The 20,856-nt window shown below is 37.2% G+C and overlaps 1 protein-coding gene and 2 long non-coding RNA genes across 3 annotated transcripts in view; 2 read left to right on the top strand and 1 right to left on the bottom strand.

Annotated features, from left to right (window-relative positions):
- The window catches only part of LOC309639113 (uncharacterized protein), a 126,024-nt gene extending 111,039 nt beyond the window's left edge, over positions 1-14,985 (top strand). The window contains exons 5-6 of the mRNA XM_082415960.1: positions 3,188-3,273; positions 5,651-14,985. Of these exons, the coding sequence (XP_082272086.1) occupies positions 3,188-3,273; positions 5,651-5,689 (125 nt within the window). The 3' untranslated portion in view covers positions 5,690-14,985. The remainder of the gene's footprint in view (positions 1-3,187; positions 3,274-5,650) is intronic.
- The window catches only part of LOC309639130, a 590,998-nt gene that overhangs the window by 218,476 nt on the left and 351,666 nt on the right, over positions 1-20,856 (bottom strand). The window lies entirely within an intron of this gene.
- Positions 1-20,856, top strand: part of LOC309639119 — a 1,037,414-nt gene that overhangs the window by 988,762 nt on the left and 27,796 nt on the right. The gene's annotated exons all lie outside the window — the stretch shown is intronic.

Below are 20,856 nucleotides of genomic sequence, written 5' to 3'. Positions count from 1 at the left end.
AACAAGTAAAAAAATTCAAAGTAGTCAACATATCCTCAAATTCAGTCAAAGATATATGAATAATGTCTTGCTGATGTGTAAACTCCATTAGAGACCAATAATCCCATGACCAGAGATGTTTACCATCTGTATCTTAAAAGTACAATATTCTAAACCTATGGTCTGACACTGATCATAAAACTGAACAAGTAAACTGAATACCTGCAGAATAAGTATCCTGAGAGTATATTTAATAAATTTCTTAGAGTATTTTCAGTGACTATGTAATAAGTCTTGGGCAATATTTCCAATTCTCCACATGTGAAATTTTTACCCCACTTATAGGTTAACTCCCTGAGGAAATGCAAGAAATTGCTCAGAGACATTACAACTTTACCACCTGGTCACATTATAACACTTTGGACTAGAAATGTTTCTTCTGGGAAAAGAAAATTAGCATTTTTGAGAACCTAATTGTTGGCTTTTCTACAAGTGCCTTATTGGCCTATAGTTGGAGTTAATTAAAATGTCTAACTAGGGTGCTTCTTAAAACAGAATCAGCATGATTTATTCCAAAAAATTCTGGCAATTTCTTAATTGCTTTGGGACACAAAGATTGATTTCAAACCCAAGGATGTTGTACTAAATTTGGCTATGGGTCATGGGTAGGGGGCTCTAAATAAATGTGCTGAGATTTATTTCCATAATTATGTCAGTTGAATTTGACCCAAGATAGCGCATGAAACTGAGTCCGCTGACTGATGGAGTGTAGTAGATTTGTTTCCCATAAAGAAACTCTTTTAATCATTCTAGGAATTAGTAAAACTGGGAATCTGGCCAAATTTGATTAGTTAGCCTAATTCTGATGTCAGTGTATTATAGCCATTCCATAAACCAATGAAAGGCAGTGTGTTATGTTGGAGGGAACAAGGGGGCAAATGATCAAAGCTACAAATTTTCTCTCTTCCTCTCATGAGCTGTTCGACCTTCGACAAGTTACTCAACCTCTGTAAGCCTCAGTTTCCTCTTGTGTGCAATGCAGGTAGCACTAGTTGTCCAGAAAGTGTGTACAAAGTGGCAGAAAATGGGCATGTAATAAGCCCTCAATAAGCTGGAGCTAAAATCTAGGAAAACCCATTGAAGGATTGGGCCTCCTCCTTGACTATGCATTAGAGTCACTTGGGGGAGCATTTAAAGCATACTCTTTACCCAGGCTCTGCCCCAGACCAATCATAACACAATGTCTAGGAGTGGTTCCTAGCATCAGTAACCTTTCAAATGTGTAGTAGGTATTTCTAATCTGCACGATCTATCTTACAAAAGAATTTCGTCTAGAACTTAAAGGGATCGTGGGGATTATCACTCTAGTAGTTCTCAAATGCCCATCTACAGACTCGCGGCGTCAGAATCGCTTTGGAAGCACACTAAATATATACATTCTCTCACCTTACTTCTAGTTACAATGGTAGACTCCCCATGTGTTTTCCTTGGAGCCTGTACTGTTCACAAGATCCCCAAGAAATTCTGCTGAGTCATAGTCAAAACCACCCATGCAAAATGAGTTTCCTTGCCCATTCTCATTTTAAAAATAAGAAAACAAAACTCCCAAGAGCAGAAATGACTTGTTTAAGGTCACCTAACAGTTAATGGCAGTGTCATAAAATCCCAATTCTCTCCAAGCCCTCAGTCTAGTTCTGTTGTTAATACACTGCTTTTAGTGCTTTGTTGATTTGGATTGAAAAATAAGATCTGTGAAACCAACTCCTGATTTCATTAATATGGTGACTGCCAGTAAGCTCAGTTGTTGAAAACAAAAGAGAGTCCTCAGTTGTCAACAAAGCTGAAGGTTCTGCAAAAAAATAGTACTGCTTTGGAATGGCATGTGGAAAATTAACAAATTCCTCTAAATCACAACCTTCAACTCTACTGGCGCTCTGAAGAAAAATATAAAAAGACAAAAATCACATTACTTGTTCTTCCTCTGCTTTGCTGAACAATAATTCTCTGTAATGTCTGGATTTGCCAGTTGCAGGGGTAAGATTACGATAAAGCCAGTTGCAGATCTCCTTCTTCCAGTGATCAAAACAAAGTCTTTTGCTTCTTTGAGATCAGCCCATCATACCCTCTAGCCAGCTCTGCTAGGAAGATTGACAGGCCACATCATTCAGGCACGCTGTTCAGGAGCCAGTCTAATAGAAGTGTGTATCAAATCATCTTCAGACAGCAGAAGAGAAGGGAGTGTGATCATTAGTCCTAGTGCAATTGGCATTCATCTCACATACCAAGGTGCTTAGGAGACAGACTCTGGTAAATAAATGAAGATCAGGATATTTAAGATCTGAAGTAATTGCTGGCTGACGTAGTTTGGTAGGAAAGACTAGAAAATTTAATGTTTATCTGCTATTTATATCGTCTGCTGGATAAATGATAATATATTGGACATTTTTAGGATGCACCAGAGTTATTTGCATTAGATTGTTCTTACAAAGAAATATGAGAAACATGATTTTCGATATAGGAAGACAAACAAAGAAAGCCATAATTATCTAGCTAGATAAAGGAGAAATCAGCATTTCAGCTAAATTTTAATTTATTGTTCTGTTTTAAATTAATGCTAGGGAGATTGTATTTGGAGACAAGAAGACTGAACTATAGCTCTGGTCTAACAAAGACTAACTCAACAACATTTTCTGTTTTACACTAGTTTTCTCACAAAAAAAGATTGCAGAGTTGGGCTATAATTATTTCCACCTCAAATGCAGTATTTTTTTGTTAATGATTGGTTCACCTTTTATATTAATTATGAGGTGTACAATTAGTTTACTTAGAAAGATGTCAAATGTAATAGAACAGGATATTTATGATCTCGGGTGGCCTCGGCCTGCAGCGGCTTGAAGCAGGGTTTCGGTTCCCGGCCAGTGACTGAGGTCGGGTCGCGGCAGTGAGAGCACCGAATCCCGGCCACTAGACAAGAGGTCAGTGGCAAGGCCCTGGCTCTCCGGCTCTGCAGAAAAAGAATTTCCACAAAGACGGAAAGTAGTGAAACAGGTTAAGTATTTATTAAGAGAAAAAAGGAGTACGGTACGTGTGGATAGACACACGGGCAGGCTCAGAGAGAGAGCCGTGCCCTCGCAGCAGTTTAAATCACTTATATGGGGCAGTTCTTCTGTGTTTCCTTTGTCCAATCATTTTTCTTTGCCTGGTTCAGGGTCCACATTTGGTGTATCTCAGGATCTTCCCATGTGTGCGCGCGCATCTCTTAGCCAAGATGGATTCCACCGAAGAGGCCTCTGGGTAAGTGAGCGTTTGTTGGCATCACTCCCCTTTTGACCTCCAACAAGCCTTTCTGTGCATGTGCAGTCAAGGAGGTCTTCTGACTTCAAGAATGAAGAATATGTGGCCTCTTATCTTCTATCTGGGCAGGGCCCACCTCCTCTCTCAATTGTCCTGTTATCTATTCCTGTCTCGGAGTATCGGTCCACAAGGAACGAACTCAAATGGTTTGCCCTGAGGGCCCATCTGTCTCCTGCCTCATTTATACTTTTATGATAGAACTTCTGAAACATGAAGGAGTGTAATGAGTTAGTGTGTAACTTAAAGGCTTGATTTATAAAATAAAATTAAAGAAACCATATTAGAAATACATATCGGTAGGCAGAAGAAATAAAGATGGCTAACTAAAAATATCTACATTACTATTATAAAACTGAGTTGGATTGTTGAGGCAATTAATTAAAAATAGAAAAAAAAATTTTAAACCTGCCTCTTTATTAACCATGCCTAAAGGGCTTCCATCTAAAAAATTAAGATATTTTCCCCTGGGAATTCAGTGTCACTATTACTAGATATGTTCTGGGGGAAAAAAGAGATAAATGAATTCAAGGCTATAGGGATACAGAAACTTATATTACCCTTGTCTTGAATTTTTTTCTTGAAGCAGTAAAAGTTATGAATCTGTAATGAGTTGTGAAAAAAAATTTTCTGCTTTTGATCCACTATATTTTAGAATTTGAACTTTGTACACAAAAAAGAAAACAGAAGATTTCAATATTTGACTTTTTTTTTCTTTAAAAGATAGTTTGTCAATCTATGTTTTGCTCAAAAACTGCGAATCACTATAAAACCTGTAGAGTTTCATGGAAACAAGTCAGTAATGGGTGTTAATGAGATCATACGTGTATTTCAACCGTTATTGAACTGTACTATATTAACAAAAATAACGAAGATTTTTATTCTGAGATGGGACGGGGCTGGCCAGTCCTATCTCACCACCTGCACACCATCCTCCGAGTGAATTAGAAGCTCATTTGGGGAAGATTTTTCAAACTACACTGCTCTTCTCAACTCAAAGATCAGATCTGCATTCCTCTGCTTTTTCCCTCTCTCCTTTAAAAATTGCATAAGGAGAGATGTTTTGGATGGTAGGGGTATGGATGTGAATGGAGTGGGGCAGGAAATAATGTTGAATCTAACTGAGGGTCCTTGGGATTAGGATTTGAGAGCTACATTAAATCCTAGTTGGGCAATAAGTGTTTGAATAGTGCATTTCTGTTGACTTTTTAAGTAACAAAAAGTTTATTTTATGTCCTTTAAGAACAGACCCGATGGTAGAGCCCAACATGAGCAAAGTAGCCTGGACAAGTGTGCTCTGTCCCAGTGATACAATGTCATATTGCTTTCTGCCCTACATCTAGTAAGATGCGCTCAGAGTCAAAGAGGTTTGCAGTATTTATGATTTTATGCAGTCGCTAGAGGAGGTATTTGTTTAATTCTCCTTGATCGTCATCATCAATATCATCCTAACAGTAATTGAAAACAACTTCTTTGAGTTTATAGTACTCATAGGCCTTGAGATTCAGAACTTTAATAAATGACAAACCACAGAACACATGAAGGTCGGGTCAGTATCTTTCCTAGTTTCCAAGGAAAGGGAGTCAAAAGACCTCTAAAGCACTTCAATTTTATTAGTCCCTTGTATTAAAATTCTATGTGGAAGATCAAAGTTTATCAGGCAAAAATGCAATCTGTCTTAGTAAAGCAGCTGATGGAAGAAGATGATAAAGTTCTCTTTAAATCAGCACTTTTTTATGACCATTTTTAAAATGTAAATGCAGACTATATTATAATTGGTTGAGACCTGCTTAAACAAAGAGGAAAATAGATAAATTAGAAAATAGATAAATAGGCTTGAAAGTAATTCCACATATATTTTGTTACTGTGGTCTGGTAAAGAAATTACTCTTGCAAAGGGTAAAAATCTGGAGTTTTCGCAGTATTTGTTTCTGGATGTAAAAATGCAGGAACTACCTTGGAAAAGCAGCAGGGTAGTGAATATAGTACCTACAAGGTACAAAGTCCATAAAGCATATTTTAATATATGGCAAGAGTATTTTAATATATGTTTAACATACTTTGTCTCATTCTTTCTTTATTCTGTATTGATTTGACTATTATTACACTTTACTTATCAAATGGAAACCATACAGTATATTCCAAAATGTTCCTGTTGGGTGTTCACATCCAATCCAACTCGAATTAACTCTTGTAATCTCCTGTCCTTTCCATTATTACCAATAAACAGCATATGCCTAACCTTAGAGGCATTAGATATTAGGATATTAGAGTCTGAATGCATCAGATGCTAATATTCTTCTAAATTATCTCTTTCCAGAACTTTAGGTCAGAGGGTACTTCTGTGTTCATAAACTAACCATGCAGCTACGCCAAGGGAAGCTGTGTTGTTGAAGACAACATGAGATTGAAATGAAAACAATTTTGCTTGAAATCCTAGTTCTGCCCCTTATTGAAGGTAGGACTTCTCATGCTCACTTTTTGCCTTGAGCTTTAGTTTTTTTCAGTGTAAATGGGAATCCTACCACTGACACACAAAATATTCTTAGTGAGCCGTATTATGCACGAGACAGCATAATAAACCCTGTGGTACATGAATAAGCAGAAGAGTTAACACCCGTGGCTTCGTAGAATTAGGCTTGGAGGAAGATTCAGATTCCAAATAAGCAATATGAGGGAAATGTAGAAAGTAATGTGCAAGCTTAGCGCAGTGGCAAGTGAACTAGTTTATTGAGGAAAAGGAATATTTTCATAAAAAATGTATATTAAAGCTGAGACTTCAAAGGATGAAGAAAGATAATCAGGAGATTAGAATTTGAGTAGGAGATAATATCTCAATCTGAGAAATGAATACAAGTGTGGGAGCTTGAAGGTATAAGAAGAGCTAAAAATATTTCAGTTGAGTTTGTGCACAGAATTTTTTTAAAAGATGAGAATATATTGGGATGAAAAGAAATACCTTTCTTTTATAGTTCTTATTAGGATTAAATATAATATATAAAAAAATCTACATATAATAAAAACTCATTATAAATTAATGAATATGGTCATTATACAATCTATTGCCATGAAATCAGGATATAAATGAATTTCTAATACAATTTTAGAAAATCTATATGACTAATGACCATTTAAACCTACTTTAATTTAGTTCCATGACTATGAATCAACATATAAATCTACTTAATATCCTTCATCTATATTTAATTAAAATAACAATATGAACTTATTTCCAACTTGGATTCATAGTTCTCAAAAACAAACAAACGAATGAATTAAAAGCCTATGTAAAACTGAAGAATTCAAATCACTCATTTTACTAATATGTGACTAAAATAATTTGTTTTCATGAACTTCCTAGAACAAATTTACATGAAAAAGTATGATTATAACTGTCAATCGATACCATTTAAGCAAACAAGCAAATAAACGAATATGTACTTGCTACTGGAACTAAATTATATAACAGAGTTAAACTGACATTTTTAAGTGCATATTTTTTAAAAATCCTATATAAAGGAACAAAACTACAAACTTCTGTAGACAATTGATTCTAGCTTCTGATCTATCTCCATTTTTGTGTCATAGCGTACGGCGCACATCTGTAGATTGATTTGCTTATTTTCAAGGAGTACTTGCACTGACAGCCATGGAAAGAAATTTAACAATTCCCTTTTGCATTGTAACATCCCCTCTGTTTTTCTCTTTCCCAGCCCAACTATTAAACTCTCTTTGCAGTTCTTCTAACATTTTGGAGGTGTTTATAAAGCTATTAACAATCCTTTCAAATTTGTCCCTTCAAAGTGATTTGCCTTTTTTTTTTTTAATTAATTAATTTATTTATTTTTGGCTGTGTTGGGTCTTCGTTTCTGTGCGAGAGCTTTCTCTAGTTGCGGCAAGCGGGGGCCACTCTTCATCGCGGTGTGCGGGCCTCTCACTGTCGCGGCCTCTCTTGCTGCGGAGCACAGGCTCCAGACGCGCAGGCTCAGTAATTGTGGCTCACGGGCCCAGTTGCTCCGCAGCATGTGGGATCTTCCCAGACCAGGGCTCGAACCCGTGTCCCGTGCATTGGCAGGCAGACTCTCAACCACTGCGCCACCAGGGAAGCCTGAAGTGATTTGCTTTTACACTTCTTTTGGAAAAAATATCTTATATTCAACTTTATTGCTAACAAAGCATCAACACTAGCTTGGGCTTTTATAATTAGAACGAAGATTACTTTAAATGTTGTTGAATTGAGAAATTTTAGAAAAACTGGGTTATTAAGCCAGAATCTATTTTTAATTCCAAACCCAAAAGAATATGAAGAAATTTAAGATGGCATTTAAGTTAAAATTACTGTCAATGGATGATTTGACATTTAAAATTTTTAGTTGGCTTATTTTTACATTGAAAGTAGCAAAAGAAAAAGAAAGTGAAATAAATGAATTGTTTTCTTATTTACCACATAAAAAGTAACAAGGATTGAAAAGATCAATAATAGGCAAAATACGTATTTTATAAAAACTGTCTTATAAACATGAGTAAAGCATAACTTTAAGAAATTAACCTACTTCCAAAAACATCAACACTAGTAACTGTCAACATGTCCCAGGAAAGAAGGAAATTAGGGCAAAACTACTTTTATAAGAGCTATACTAATTAAAATCTTAAGTAAATCACTTGCTCCCCACAGGAAATATTGCCAACGGTAAATAGAACAATCAGTTTGATATGTAAAACTGATTTTACTCTCCAAAAGTAAATCTAAGCATATATACATATATAAAAGCATATATAAATATATAAAAAGTAAACATAAGCATATAGACATATGTATATACACATATGTATTTTAAAATGCAAAAGAGATGAATAATTTGAGTCAACGAAAATGGTTTTGGGTTGTGATTGTATAAATTTGTTCTTTTCAGTCTTTTTGCATGAGACCTTTTTTTAAGCTGTTTGTTTGGAAATAATTTCAGACTTACTGAAAAATTGCAAAAATAAACTAAGCTCTTGGAATTTGTGTGACCCAGAGTGCGTAAATGAAGGAATTTCAAGGTAAGGAAATGTAGAGAAAGACAGTAGGGGGAGGGGAAGGGAGAGACAGAGGGGACAAGAGAATGAGAACCCTAAGAGAGGGCTCCTGCAAGGCATTTTCAAAAGTGAGAGGTCGCTATTTTTTCTTGAAAATTACGAAGTTAATGAAAAATTTCAACTTTTTTTCATTTTACGCTATACTTCATTTTGGGGATTTGGTTGCCTCTTCAGTAAAGAATTTTATCTGGATGTGGACACACTTGGAATGGAGACAGTTTGTCCCCTCACTGTTTCTCTTGCAAAGGCCCCAGCTACAGGGGCGTGGAGCCAATTTGTTTATTTACAAACCTACCCTTCCTACCTGAGACAGAAATTTCCCAGAGCCTCAAACTTTCCTACAGACAACTGGCCTCAGCATCTCCCAGGATTTTGCTGGAATGAAGTTATCTGACTTTTCCCTAGACGAAGGTGAATAAGAACCTGCATCATAAGATGCTCATTCCAGTTGTAGGGGCGCTGCTCGGGGAAAGCCAGACACTGCCTAGGAAGAAACATGTGTCTGTTCTCAGGGCCTGTAAGGTACCACTTTATTCTCCACCTTCTGTTTGGTTCAGGATGGAAGGTTGCCTGCAATCTGATTCTCAGGTCCCCTGTGAGGCCCTGCACCGTTGACCACAGCAAGATGAGGGCTGTTATTTAACCTTAAGAACAGTTATAATTTACCACATGATTCCAGTTAGTGATCAGTTTTCTTTTATAGCCTCTTAGCTGAAGTATAATTACAATCTTTTATATCACAAACACAAGAGATTATGGAGGTTTCTTTTTTTCCCTCTTTGTGGAATCTTTCAGGGTTTCTACTTGTTTGTTTTGCTTCATCTATCTATCATCTATCTAGCTAGCTAGCTGTCTACCTACCTACTTTCTATCTATCTATCTAATGGTTTGTTGGTATCAATCAACTAGGAGTAAGAGGAATAATCTGGTAAGAACTGATAGGCTGATTGAATACAGCCATGAATACACACGTATGTGTGTGTGTGTGTATATGTATATATATGTGTATATATATATATATATATACACACATATATATTTCTAATATAAATTTCATATATTGGTTCTTAAATCACTTTTATGAGCCAATTACTTTTTAAACCTTCCTTTAGGAGTACAGGCTTGTCACCTTTACTCTGGTCATTTGGATCTGCAAAGTTGACATGCACAATGAGCAAAGCAGAACTAGGCAATATTCCCTTAGAGAGAATTAATTCTTGATTCTTTTTCTGCTTCCTCCATCTAAGATAGCTTTTAACCATGTTGTGCTGTGTGGTCAGTAATTATAACTAGACAGTGGATTTCCTGAGAACAGAGACTGTGCACTGTACGTGTGTGTGTGTGTTTCTATAGCAAGAGTCTTCTCTATAGTGTATAGAACCTAGGAAAATTCATGCCATATGCTTTCTGACTTCACTACTCCTGATATTTTTGTAAAGATTATACTGAACTAAAACAGGTGTATAAGGCAGCTTTGAAGACAAGCAAAACCAGTTAAAAACAATTGGGGTAGGGTGATTATGAAAAGACCATCTGTTAAGAGCACAAGCCCCTTGTCTTTGTCAGTTGGGAGCGTGCTGTTTGCGATGGAGAGTAGATACAAGCTTAATAGGAAGCAAGATGCAGATACAACTATTTCCTTTCCTTTCTCAAATGTCGTCAACAAGTCAAGATCCTACGAAACTCAGGGAACAGAACAGGAGACCTGATTTATCATATCCCAGTATCTTTAATACCTGCTGTCTTGAAGTGAATTGTGGTTTGAAGAGCTATATTGAGTGTGTGTGTGTCTGTGTGTGTGTGAGTGTGTTTGAGCACCTTCAGTTGTTTATTTCTATGTAACATAATTTCTCTTAAGACAAAAATATGGGCAAAAAGAATGGACATAAATGTTCAGAATTCATTGTGGATTTATGAAATAATTCTTAAATCTCTAAAGAGCAATTCAATATACTCATTTATACTAAAAAAACAGGTAATTTTTCATTTAACATGTTCTGTTGGTATGTTGCATACTTGTGCTCAGGGGGTGCATTTATCATCGAAGGCAATATGAATGGTAATCCCCGGATTAGCGTAGCCTGGCAGCCCTGAGGTTTTTCAATGGAGCCAACAAATAGCACATTTCTCTGAGGTATGAATTAATTGCTGAATAAGAAACAAACACACTAAATAGTCAGTAAATAGGGAATGAAAATAATCACTCTACTGATACTTGAAATACTTAACAACTACACGGCGAAGGCTTAGAACATTTAGAATAGTAGCATCCAAGCTTAACAACTGCAAGGCCACATGGGCCATACCTGCTGAACATGAGCCCTATGTGTGTTGGTCAGAGTGACCTTGCTCTCTCCTACCCACCAGAAGAGTCAGGTAAAGACAAACCACGGGGAAGAAAGTTTACAAAGCTGTTACATCTCACCCACTTACATCTGGGTCCTTGTGGGATGAGATGCAGAAACAGATCAGACAATCCCCCTGGGTGCTCAGGACTATGGAGGAATTAACTCCACTCACCCAAGAAGAGGACTATTGACTTTGAAGAAACAACCAGGTAACATATGTTACATCCAGGGGAGGAATAAAGGCTGAGATGAGCTTAGGAAGGCTTAAGAAAGAACCATCCTCCAGAAAGAAATAACAGGAGAGGATGAAAGTGTTCCTTCCTACAATATCTCATCTTTAATGTTATATCTATAGCATGAATAAAATACGTAGGAAAGCTAGAGGAGAACTAGGTCAAAGGAAAGGAATATTGACTCAACCATACCTGGCATGTTTAGTTGACTGGACATTGATTTTATTTAAAGGAATACAACTGTTCTAAAAAATAGGGCTGAATTATCCCCCAAATATAGCAATTTTATCAATTACTAAAATATCTTAAAATGTATAGGTATGGACACACAACTTTATAATTGACCTATAGAATATACAATTTTCTTATGTAAGCTCTTGCTTTCTTTTACATCAACTTTGAAAGGCCATTGTAAATTGTCCACATTTTTAACAATAAAAATACCTGTATCTTTTTTAAAATTAATTAATTAATATATATTTATTTTTGACTGTGTTGGGTCTTCGTTGCTGCATGCAGGCTTTCTCTAGTTGCGGCGAGCGGTGGCTACCGTTGCAGTGCACGGGCTTTTCATTGCGGTGGCTTCTCTTGTTGCAAAGCACGGTCTCTAGGCGTACAGGCTTCAGTAGTTGTGGCACGTGGGCTCAGTAGTTGTGGCACACGGGCTTAGTTGCTCCACGGCATGTGGGATCTTCCGGGCCCAGGGCTCGAACCCGTGTCCCCTGCATTGGCAGGCAGGTTCTTAACCACTGCACCACCAGGGAAGTCCAAGATACCTGTATCTTAAACAAGTTTCAATATGGTAAAATGCAGCAGAGTCAGAGCTAGAAGACACACATGCTATTAATACTTAATAGTAACAAAACAACAAATGCCAATAACTACAGGACACTTGATATGTGACAGGCACCAAACTGAGTACTTTATATATATTTACCTTTTAACACTTGTAATTATCCTATGAGGTAGATACGGTTGTAATTCCATTTTATAGAGGAGGAAACTAAGTCATAGAGGCATTTTTGGAGGTTACATAATAATTCCCCTTGGCAAAGTTGTTTCCCACTGGGGCATGGATAGAATTCTTAAACTGCTATACATGTATTCTGAAATTGAACAATTGTGTAAACAGATGAAGGATGGTAGAAACCAGAGTTCTCAGTGTTGGACTGGGAGATAACAGGTAAGCCAGGGAGGAGGCCACAATGACCCGAATGGTTGTGGATTAGAGCTGGATACAGCAGTGTGATGTCATGTTTTGCTTAATACACGCACAGATGGTTATATATAGACACATTTGTAGATAATAATATGTACACAGGTTAGTACACACATATATTTCCTTGCTCTGTCAGCTGGGATCACCCAGATCTTGGTTTATGGTAGCTCTCTCCCTGAAAAGGAATTAGGACTCCTTCGAGATATGGCTGATTCTAGGACTGGGGTAGGAATATACAAGATAAACCTGGAGCAGCTTGTAGTGCCAAAAAGGAAGAAAGTGCTAAAAAAACTATCATAATGTCAACAGGGCACAGGAGAAAATGAAAGGTCACAGGTCACAGGGCCACATGACCGATGGCCAAACCTGGAAAATTTGAACAATAAAATAGAAAAGACATAATTGGAGGATAATCCAAAGTATATAATAAATACCCGTGAAGCAATACGGATAGTGTGAAAGAAGAAATGATTGTCAGAAATTGTGGGGATGACAGGTGTTATACTTCCATTAAGTACAACTAGAAAGAAAAAAAAAAAACTCTGTCTCTTATCCATGCTCCTCTCCCACCCTGTTGACTTTACCAACTCAAAACAGCTTCCTGATGAGGCAGAGCCTCAGGCTGCCAGGCTGTGTTCACTTTTAATGACTGTTTTCTTTTTGAAGTACAAGCCAAGATCACCTACTGAGAGTGAGGTGACTTAGAAAAAAGAAGTGAATTAACAGGACTAGTATTAAGAAGAGCTGCTCTGGGGAAAAGAATGGAGATGTGACCAGGGTCCTAAGATATATTTTTGAATGTCATTGAGGGCTTAGCTGAGATTAGAGGCAGTTATTTAAAAGAAGAACCATTTGTACTATAATGTGAATATTTTCGATCAAGTTCCTAAATTGTTCAAAAATAATCTCTAAAGTCTACACTTGAGACATCATAATTATTATATTTCCTCATATTCTGAAGTGCTCTTAACTGTAAAATGCACCATCATTCTAACAACTGCTTTTTATTCTTTCATGCAATAAATGTTCCATGACCTCATGAAGCTCACTGTCTATTGAAATGAGAGAATGGCTCATAAAGTAAATATGTAATTATGATACATTTCAAGTGATGATCATTTCTACTGAGAACTGTAAAGCAGGAATACAGGAAGGGCAGAGGTTCAGTTTTTCTGCTATAAATAGGTTGGTATATTAGACTTCATTGCAATGGTGGCTTGTGGGCAACGACCTAAAGAAAATGAGGGAACAGGTGTGCAGATTATCTGGGAGGCATGTATCCAGGTTCAAAGGAGCAAAGAATTCTGTGCAGCTGGAGAGTGAGCAAGGGGTAAATAGTAGCTGGTGAGTCAAGGGATTACGAAGGTTCAGGTACTCAGGGCTTTATGTGCCATATGAAGACTTGGCTTTTACTCTTAATGAGATGAAAAACCACGGAGGGTTTTAAGCAGAGAAGTGACATAGTCTGACATGTTATAAAAAGGTCACTCTAGTTTCTGTATTAAGAGTAGACTGTAAGAAGGGAAGAAAGGAAGCAGGGATATTAGCTAGAAAACTATTAAAATAAAATAGACAAGATGTTTATAACCTTGTCTAGTGTGGTAGTAAAGGAGAGGCTACAAAGATGAATTATTGTTATAGTTTGATGATATAGACAAGAGAATACAATTACCATTTTGGTCTAAGCATCTGGTATAGAAATGCTATTAACTGGGGAGACAGAGGAATGGGGTGATTAATTCAGTGGTTAAAATTTTGAGATGATTATTACATATCCTAGTAGAGATGCTGAATGCACTCCTGCATTTGTCAGCCAGGGAGAGACCCAGGCACTACATATAAATTTGGGAGTTGTTGGCATATAAATTAAAGCCATGAGAATGAATAAGATAACCAATAGAATAAGGCTATATGGGAAAGTAGGTCTGGGACATTCCAATGTTTGAGGGATAGGAATAAAGGGGGAATAAGCCAAAAAGACTTAGAAGGATCAATGGAGGTACAGTAACAAAAACATCAGAGTATTGGTACTTTGGAATGCAAGTTATAAAAGGGTATCTGAGGGGACTGAGGGACCATGCCTTCAAATGCTACTTGTAAGTCAACTAAGATGAAGACGCCGAATATACCATTTGATTTAGCAACGTGAACGTCACTGGAGATTTCTTCATAAGTGTTGGTGGAATGGTGGGGGCAAAATGTGGTTAAAGTGGATTAAAGTGAAAGTAGAGGGAGAGAAATTAGAGAGAGTGAGTCTAGTTCACGCTCTTTAGAAGTTTTTCAGTGAATGGGAGGAAAGTAGAGAAGTTTCTAAAGGGAGAGTGGAGATAAAAGGACTTTTGTGAAAGAGATCAGAGGTATTATTACATGTTTTTTGCTAAAGATAATCATTCAGTTGGCTGAGAAAATTTGACGATGCATGAGAATCCAGAATTATATGCTTGGAAAAGTGGGAGGGAATATGGTATCTAGAGTTCAAGCTTAATTGTAGACAGTGGCGGAAAATGCATCTGGATTAACATGTTTGATGGCAGGATTCATGGACGGCGAGCCTGGGAGGTGGGTATTGTGATGTTAAGAGCCTATGGATGTTCTCTTCTGATTGCTCTTATTTGCTCAGTGAAGCAGGACCCAGTTATATGTGAGAATAAGCTTAGATGAGAAGGTATTAGGTATTTAAATGGAGAAGGTAAGATACAAAGTCATCATCTAAGAGATTGAAGTATGAGTGGATTAGGAAAATACAGAATGAATGATGGAAACTTTAGTAACTTTTTTTTTTTTTTTTTTTTTTTTAAATTTTTATTTATTTATTTATTTTTAATTTATGGCTATGTTGGGTCTTCGTTTCTGTGCGAGGGCTTTCACTAGTTGTGGCAAGTGGGGGTCACTCTTCATCGCTGTGCGCGGGCCTCTCACTATCGCGGCCTCTCTTGTTGCGGAGCACAGGCTCCAGACGCGCAGGCTCAGTAATTATGGCTCACGGGCCCAGCCGCTCCGCGGCATGTGGGATCTTCCCAGACCAGGGCTCGAACCCGTGTTCCCTGCATTAGCAGGCAGATTCTCAACCACTGCGCCACCAGGGAAGCCCCTTTAGTAACTTTTGAAAAAAAAAAAAAAACTCTCCCATATTAAATGGACTCATCAAACATGAAGTTTTAGAATTCTGTGGAAAAAGTTCTAAGAATCAGATGAATATGGCAATGAGTATTCTTAAATACTCAGAATTCTCTATTTTTGCAAACTTGTAGTCTCATAGAGGCTATACTCTTCTCTTCAATCAGAAGACTGTTGGAGGCCCATAAATCAAGCTCTGAAAAGCTTTGGCTCTGACTCTGGTCCTGCGCTTCGGAGGACTCTGTCCCATTCTTTTACCTTGATAGTGTTGTCTTATTGATTAGATGATACATGTGATTTAAACATGGATTCAAGCGCTTATAAGAACCCTGGGTTCCAAAGTGGTGAGTTGTGATTGATTCAAGTTTGTGCCGAAGGGATCTTAGGTGCACACAGGTGAGCAGGGGACATTTTAGTGAGGGTCACAGTGAAAACCATTGAGCTCAGGATCATTTGGCAACTAGACAGTGACCAGATTAAGGCAGAATTGATGCAAGTTAATACTTATGTTGCAAACAAATTATTATAATTCCAAGAAAAAATATATAAAAAGAGAGGATTGGACTTGATGCTTATTTTTGCATTCTTTCTCTTACTGCTGAGATTTTAGAAAGATATTTTAGGGTCTGTATATAATTCTATTATTTTAAAGTGATTGCAAACTGTTCTAAAGAGAGTATGTTCTTGAAGTCACTTTAAAATATCTTTTCAAAAATTTATGCAAATTTATTATAGGATTTGTTTTCCTGGACATTTTTAGTGTTATTTTAGCTATTTCATATATTTTCTGCTTAAATAGGGACACATTTCTATGACTCATCTATGTTTTCTGATTGTGCAATATAATTATCACTATATTTTTCATTTGTGTTTATAGTCCCTTGGAAAGTAAAATAAATTGATCTCACATTTTTCAACATTTAATTTTTGAATACATAATTAAAAATGAAAATTATATGGAATATATATGTCTTAGTTCATTCAGGTTGCTATTACAAAAATTCCATAGACTGGGTGGCTTAAGCAACAAATATTTATTTCTCACAGTTCTGGAGGTTGGGAAGTTTAAGATCCAGGAGCTGGCATATGGTGCATAGATGGCCGTCTTCTCCTTGTCTCCACACGTGGTGGAAAAATCAAGAGACTCTCAGAGGTCTCTTTTAGAAAGGCACTAATCCCATTCACAAGGACTCCATCCTTATGACCTAGTCACCTCCCCAAATCATCACATTGGGGGGGGTGTGCAAACATACAGTCTATAAAAATGTATAGACATATTTATATACCTATGTATACACACATATACATAATATATCTTCACTCAAATACATATATGTATTATGTGTATATGTGTGAATATGTATACACACATAATACATATTTAGTATATGTGTGATATGGTATATGTATGTATATGAATACATATACATATTCAGTAGTCATGTCACAAATACAAATAAAACTAGTTTCCCTAAACATATTAATTTATACACTAAATCCCTTTTTCTGGATAAGCAGTAATGTTATCTTAGTTTCCATTTTCTTAGGGTTTCAGTTAAGTCCTGAGGCTGCTCAAGCACCTCTGCTGTACAGCAGGCACAGAGGGTGTAGACGTCTGGTGTGGAGGTCATCCAGCCTCTGTTCCCCCAACACCTGGTCAGGACTGCTCCGTGACTGCTTCCCACAGACCCCACAAACTCCTTTTGAGCCCTGTCTGCATGCCCGCTTCCAGGGTGGTAGCTCCTTCTATGCTTCCCTGCTCCTTTTGTGCACACATAGATCATTGGCTGCTCCTGGGCCATGGAGGTTGGGGGAGTTCGGTGACCCTGGAAGGTCCTGTCTACTTGAATCCAATATGAAATTGTGGAAGATACTGTCTACCTGGGTACAATATTCAGGGGGCTTTTTCTCTGAAATTTTTCCACCTTCACTGAACTTTACTAGGAAGCAAAACACAGGTCCCTTCTGCTTGTCCTCTTTCCTTTTTCTTTTCTTTCTTTCTTTCTCTTTCTTTCTTCCTTTCTTCCTTCCCTTCTTTCTTTTTCTTTCTTTCTTTCGTTCTTCCTTTCTTTCTTTCTCTTTCTTTCTTTCCTCTCTCTCTCTCTCTCTCTTTCTTTCTTTCTTTCTTTCTCTTATTTCAACATCTCATGGGCAACATGATGTGTGTAACTATTTAGCTATTTCTTTTAAAGTATGAATAAAAATATTGGCATCAAATATGCAACCCTCCAATGTAAAGTGAATGTCATCCTATAGTATGGAATTTCGTATCAGTTTAATCCCTTGCTTCCTTTTATATACCTATCAGATCTGTGTGTGTGTGCGTGTGTATGGATGTGTATGTGTGCATGAAAAAGAGATGGGAAAGAACAAGTATACAAATGAGCAAACATTGGTAACTGTGGTTGTGGCTTTTTTGTTTTTTTATTGCTTATTTGATTTTGTCCTTACATCTTGAGAGTTTGTTTTAAAGGGAAGACTCCAAACCAAATTATTCTCTATTTTAAAATTTGAGATCTCATCCAACACATAGTAATATTGCAGTCTAATAATATGGACATTCAAGACATGAAACCTTTAGAGTTTATCTTAATATCAAAATTATATAAGCATGTATTTTAAAGAGTTAAAAAAACCTTGATTTTTTACTATAAACTTTTTTTTAATATCAAAAATAACAATTTCCCTGTGTCTCCTTTCTCATATGTTTTTTCATTTTTCTGGACATATTTTTAAAATAGTATGCTTATATTCAAGTACCTCAACTTCCCACTTGCAGACAATGCTTACTAACTAATTTGAAAGATGAGGATTAGCTCTCCTTCACTACGACCCCCCTCCCATGCCTCCTGTCCATGCCTGTCCATTCCCAGGTCTGTGCCATATCTTCCTGTGCTGCATATTCAGAGCTGATGGTCAAAATACTTAATCACAGGTACAGCCCTTGTTCTGGCCAATCAGAGTGGACACAGCCCTGAATAACTGGATTGGCAGTACCAATGCTTACTGGTAAATAACATCTCTCACTGGATCTTAAATGTTGTTATATCAGGATTCAGTGTTTGTATTAATATAATTATGTAAATGCTCTTTTGTTGAGCCATGTAGTAATCACTGCTTCTTTTCCTTTCCTGCACAACCATGTGTTTTGACTGGAACTAATTATTGTCTTGTTTTGCTATGGTTGTAGTATGTTTGCATGTTTAGTTTTCTATTTATTTATTGCTAATTCAAGATATATTTTCACTTATGAAAATCTCTTCATTTGTTCACATGTATTAAATACTCTATTTCTTTTTTTGTAAGAAATGTCTCACAGATCCTCTGTGTTAACTCTGACCTTAATTGGCTTGTTGAAAAACTTTGGCTGGAAATAATTTGCTCTTGGATTTCTGTCTTCCAGTGTTACTATTTAGAAGATTGAGTCCATTCTGATTCTTTAAACTTTTCATTAATCTTTTTTTTCTTCTCTGGGGAAGAATGCAAATTCTTTTCATTGCTCACAGTGTTCTACAATTGTATAATGTGATTTGGTTCTATTTTCAATCATTGTGCTGAATGCTTAGAAGGTCCTTCTAGTGCAGACACATAGGGCAGCAGGTCTTGATCCCAGCAGATGTGGCTTCAGGCTCAGTATATTCTAATGTGAGAGGAAATATTTCATCACTTCTCATCATGGACCCGTATCCAAAGTTACCCACTGTTCTGATAAATTGAATGTCATGGTAACATGGTAATTATGATCTTCAGCAGAACAGTCAGAAAAATCTCCATATTTGTGTAGAACAGAGCAGAGGGAGACAGGAGATAGTTCTGATGAGGTTTGGAAGAAGCCATCGACAGGCAGGCTGACTCCAGAAGGATTACTTCCTGGATATGCAGAGATGTCCTCGTGTCCTTCAGTCTTCTAAGTGTCCTCGGTTTGATTCATTCTGGGGGGACTGATTCACACAATCTCCACAGGAGGTCGGAGACTATGAAAAAGAATAACCTGAATATATGTATCCAGAGTATTTCTTTCTTATATAAGAATGACCAGAAAGCTTAATTAATAATAATAAGGCTCCTAGCAGAATGATGTCCGAGACAAGATTGGTGGGTAGCTTTCATAGATACTAAACTAAAGAAAAGTGTACTAACTGTTGAAACAAGTCAGGATGCAGTGAGTGCCATGAATCACCTGCCCAGGTGAGAACAGCTACATTCAGGAGGCACATGCTCAGCTAGTGGATTAGTGCGTGTCCTTGATGAGCAGCATCCCAAGCCACGTCTCACTAATTTAGGGGAGAAATGGGATTTGTTATTAGGATTTTGCATAGTTCACAGTATCTGGGAGGGTAGGAGAGCTAAGGCTCAGGGGAACAGAATGAGAAGCAAGGTCCAATGTCACATCCCAGAGCAGGGCCCTTGATGCTGCTGTAACCAAATGCTCCAGTCTCAGCGGCTGACTAGCAGCTCTGAGGGCTCGGGCAGCTTGGGGACTGGGTGCCCCTCAGAGAATTGCTCCAGCAGGAGCCGCCACTGCTGCCACCTTGAGTGCAGAGCAGGTCCTGCCTTATCCCCCCTCCTCACCAGAAGGCTGTTTGGCCGAGTCAGGCAGGGGTTTCTGAACCCACATCTCAGGCTGGCAATGTCATGATAAAGAAGGCTGTGGAAGCAAAACTTTGACATCTTCATATTCTCTTTATATCCTTCAAGGAAGGAGTGTCTAAAAGGTGGGGATCTCCAACATTGGAGAGTATACAGAAGTGAGGTGACCAAAAAGAAAACCTTTGATTACTCAGGTGCAAGAATTTTGAATGTGATCATTAATTGATGTCCTATCAGATGTCCTATATATATGTAGCAATACATGAAGGCTTCATTAACTAAGGAATCTTTAAGAACTACAAAAGATTTGTTGAGAATGACGAAACCCATACTGTGCAATGAACTATTTATGTTTTATTCAGTAGTTAACATAAATAGGAATATAAACAACTAGCGTGCAACATAGAGAATAGATTTAATAGTATTTTCCAATTCATCCTCATGGAAGTCATTCCATGATGTGACCCAGTAGCACAAAGCCTGCCTGTCTATAGAAATCCCAGGCTTAGAGGTTTTAAATGAACAGCAGTATGTAAATAGAAGAATAGGGTTTCTTAAGATAGAGTTTTTACATAAACTAGTATTTTTGTCTCTAATTATAGGGAAAGAAGGATGTCAGTATTTCCAGATATTGTAGAAATAAAACTGATATTATTTTCTCCCAATTTTTAAAGATTTCTTATCAGAGGAAGTTAGCTCAACTGGTTTACATGACTTTATTTTTTAAAAATCTGAAAGATATGAACTGTAACTTGTTTTATAAGTCATTATTCAGCAAACAAAAACATGATAATTTTCAAAATTTTGCCAGTGAAATTGACTACAGGAAAAAGATGAACCAAACTACTTAATTCTAATTTTCCAGGTATTACTATATTATTTCTGCTAATAATTTACACTAATTTCTCAAACCCTAAATCATCACTGTTTGTGTAGTTTA

Source organism: Balaenoptera physalus (assembly GCF_965194825.1).
Source record: "Balaenoptera physalus genome assembly, chromosome: 12".
Lineage (NCBI taxonomy): Eukaryota > Metazoa > Chordata > Mammalia > Artiodactyla > Balaenopteridae > Balaenoptera > Balaenoptera physalus.
The sequence above is the reverse complement of the archived record's forward strand: the minus strand, read 5'-3'. Positions and strand labels throughout refer to the sequence as shown.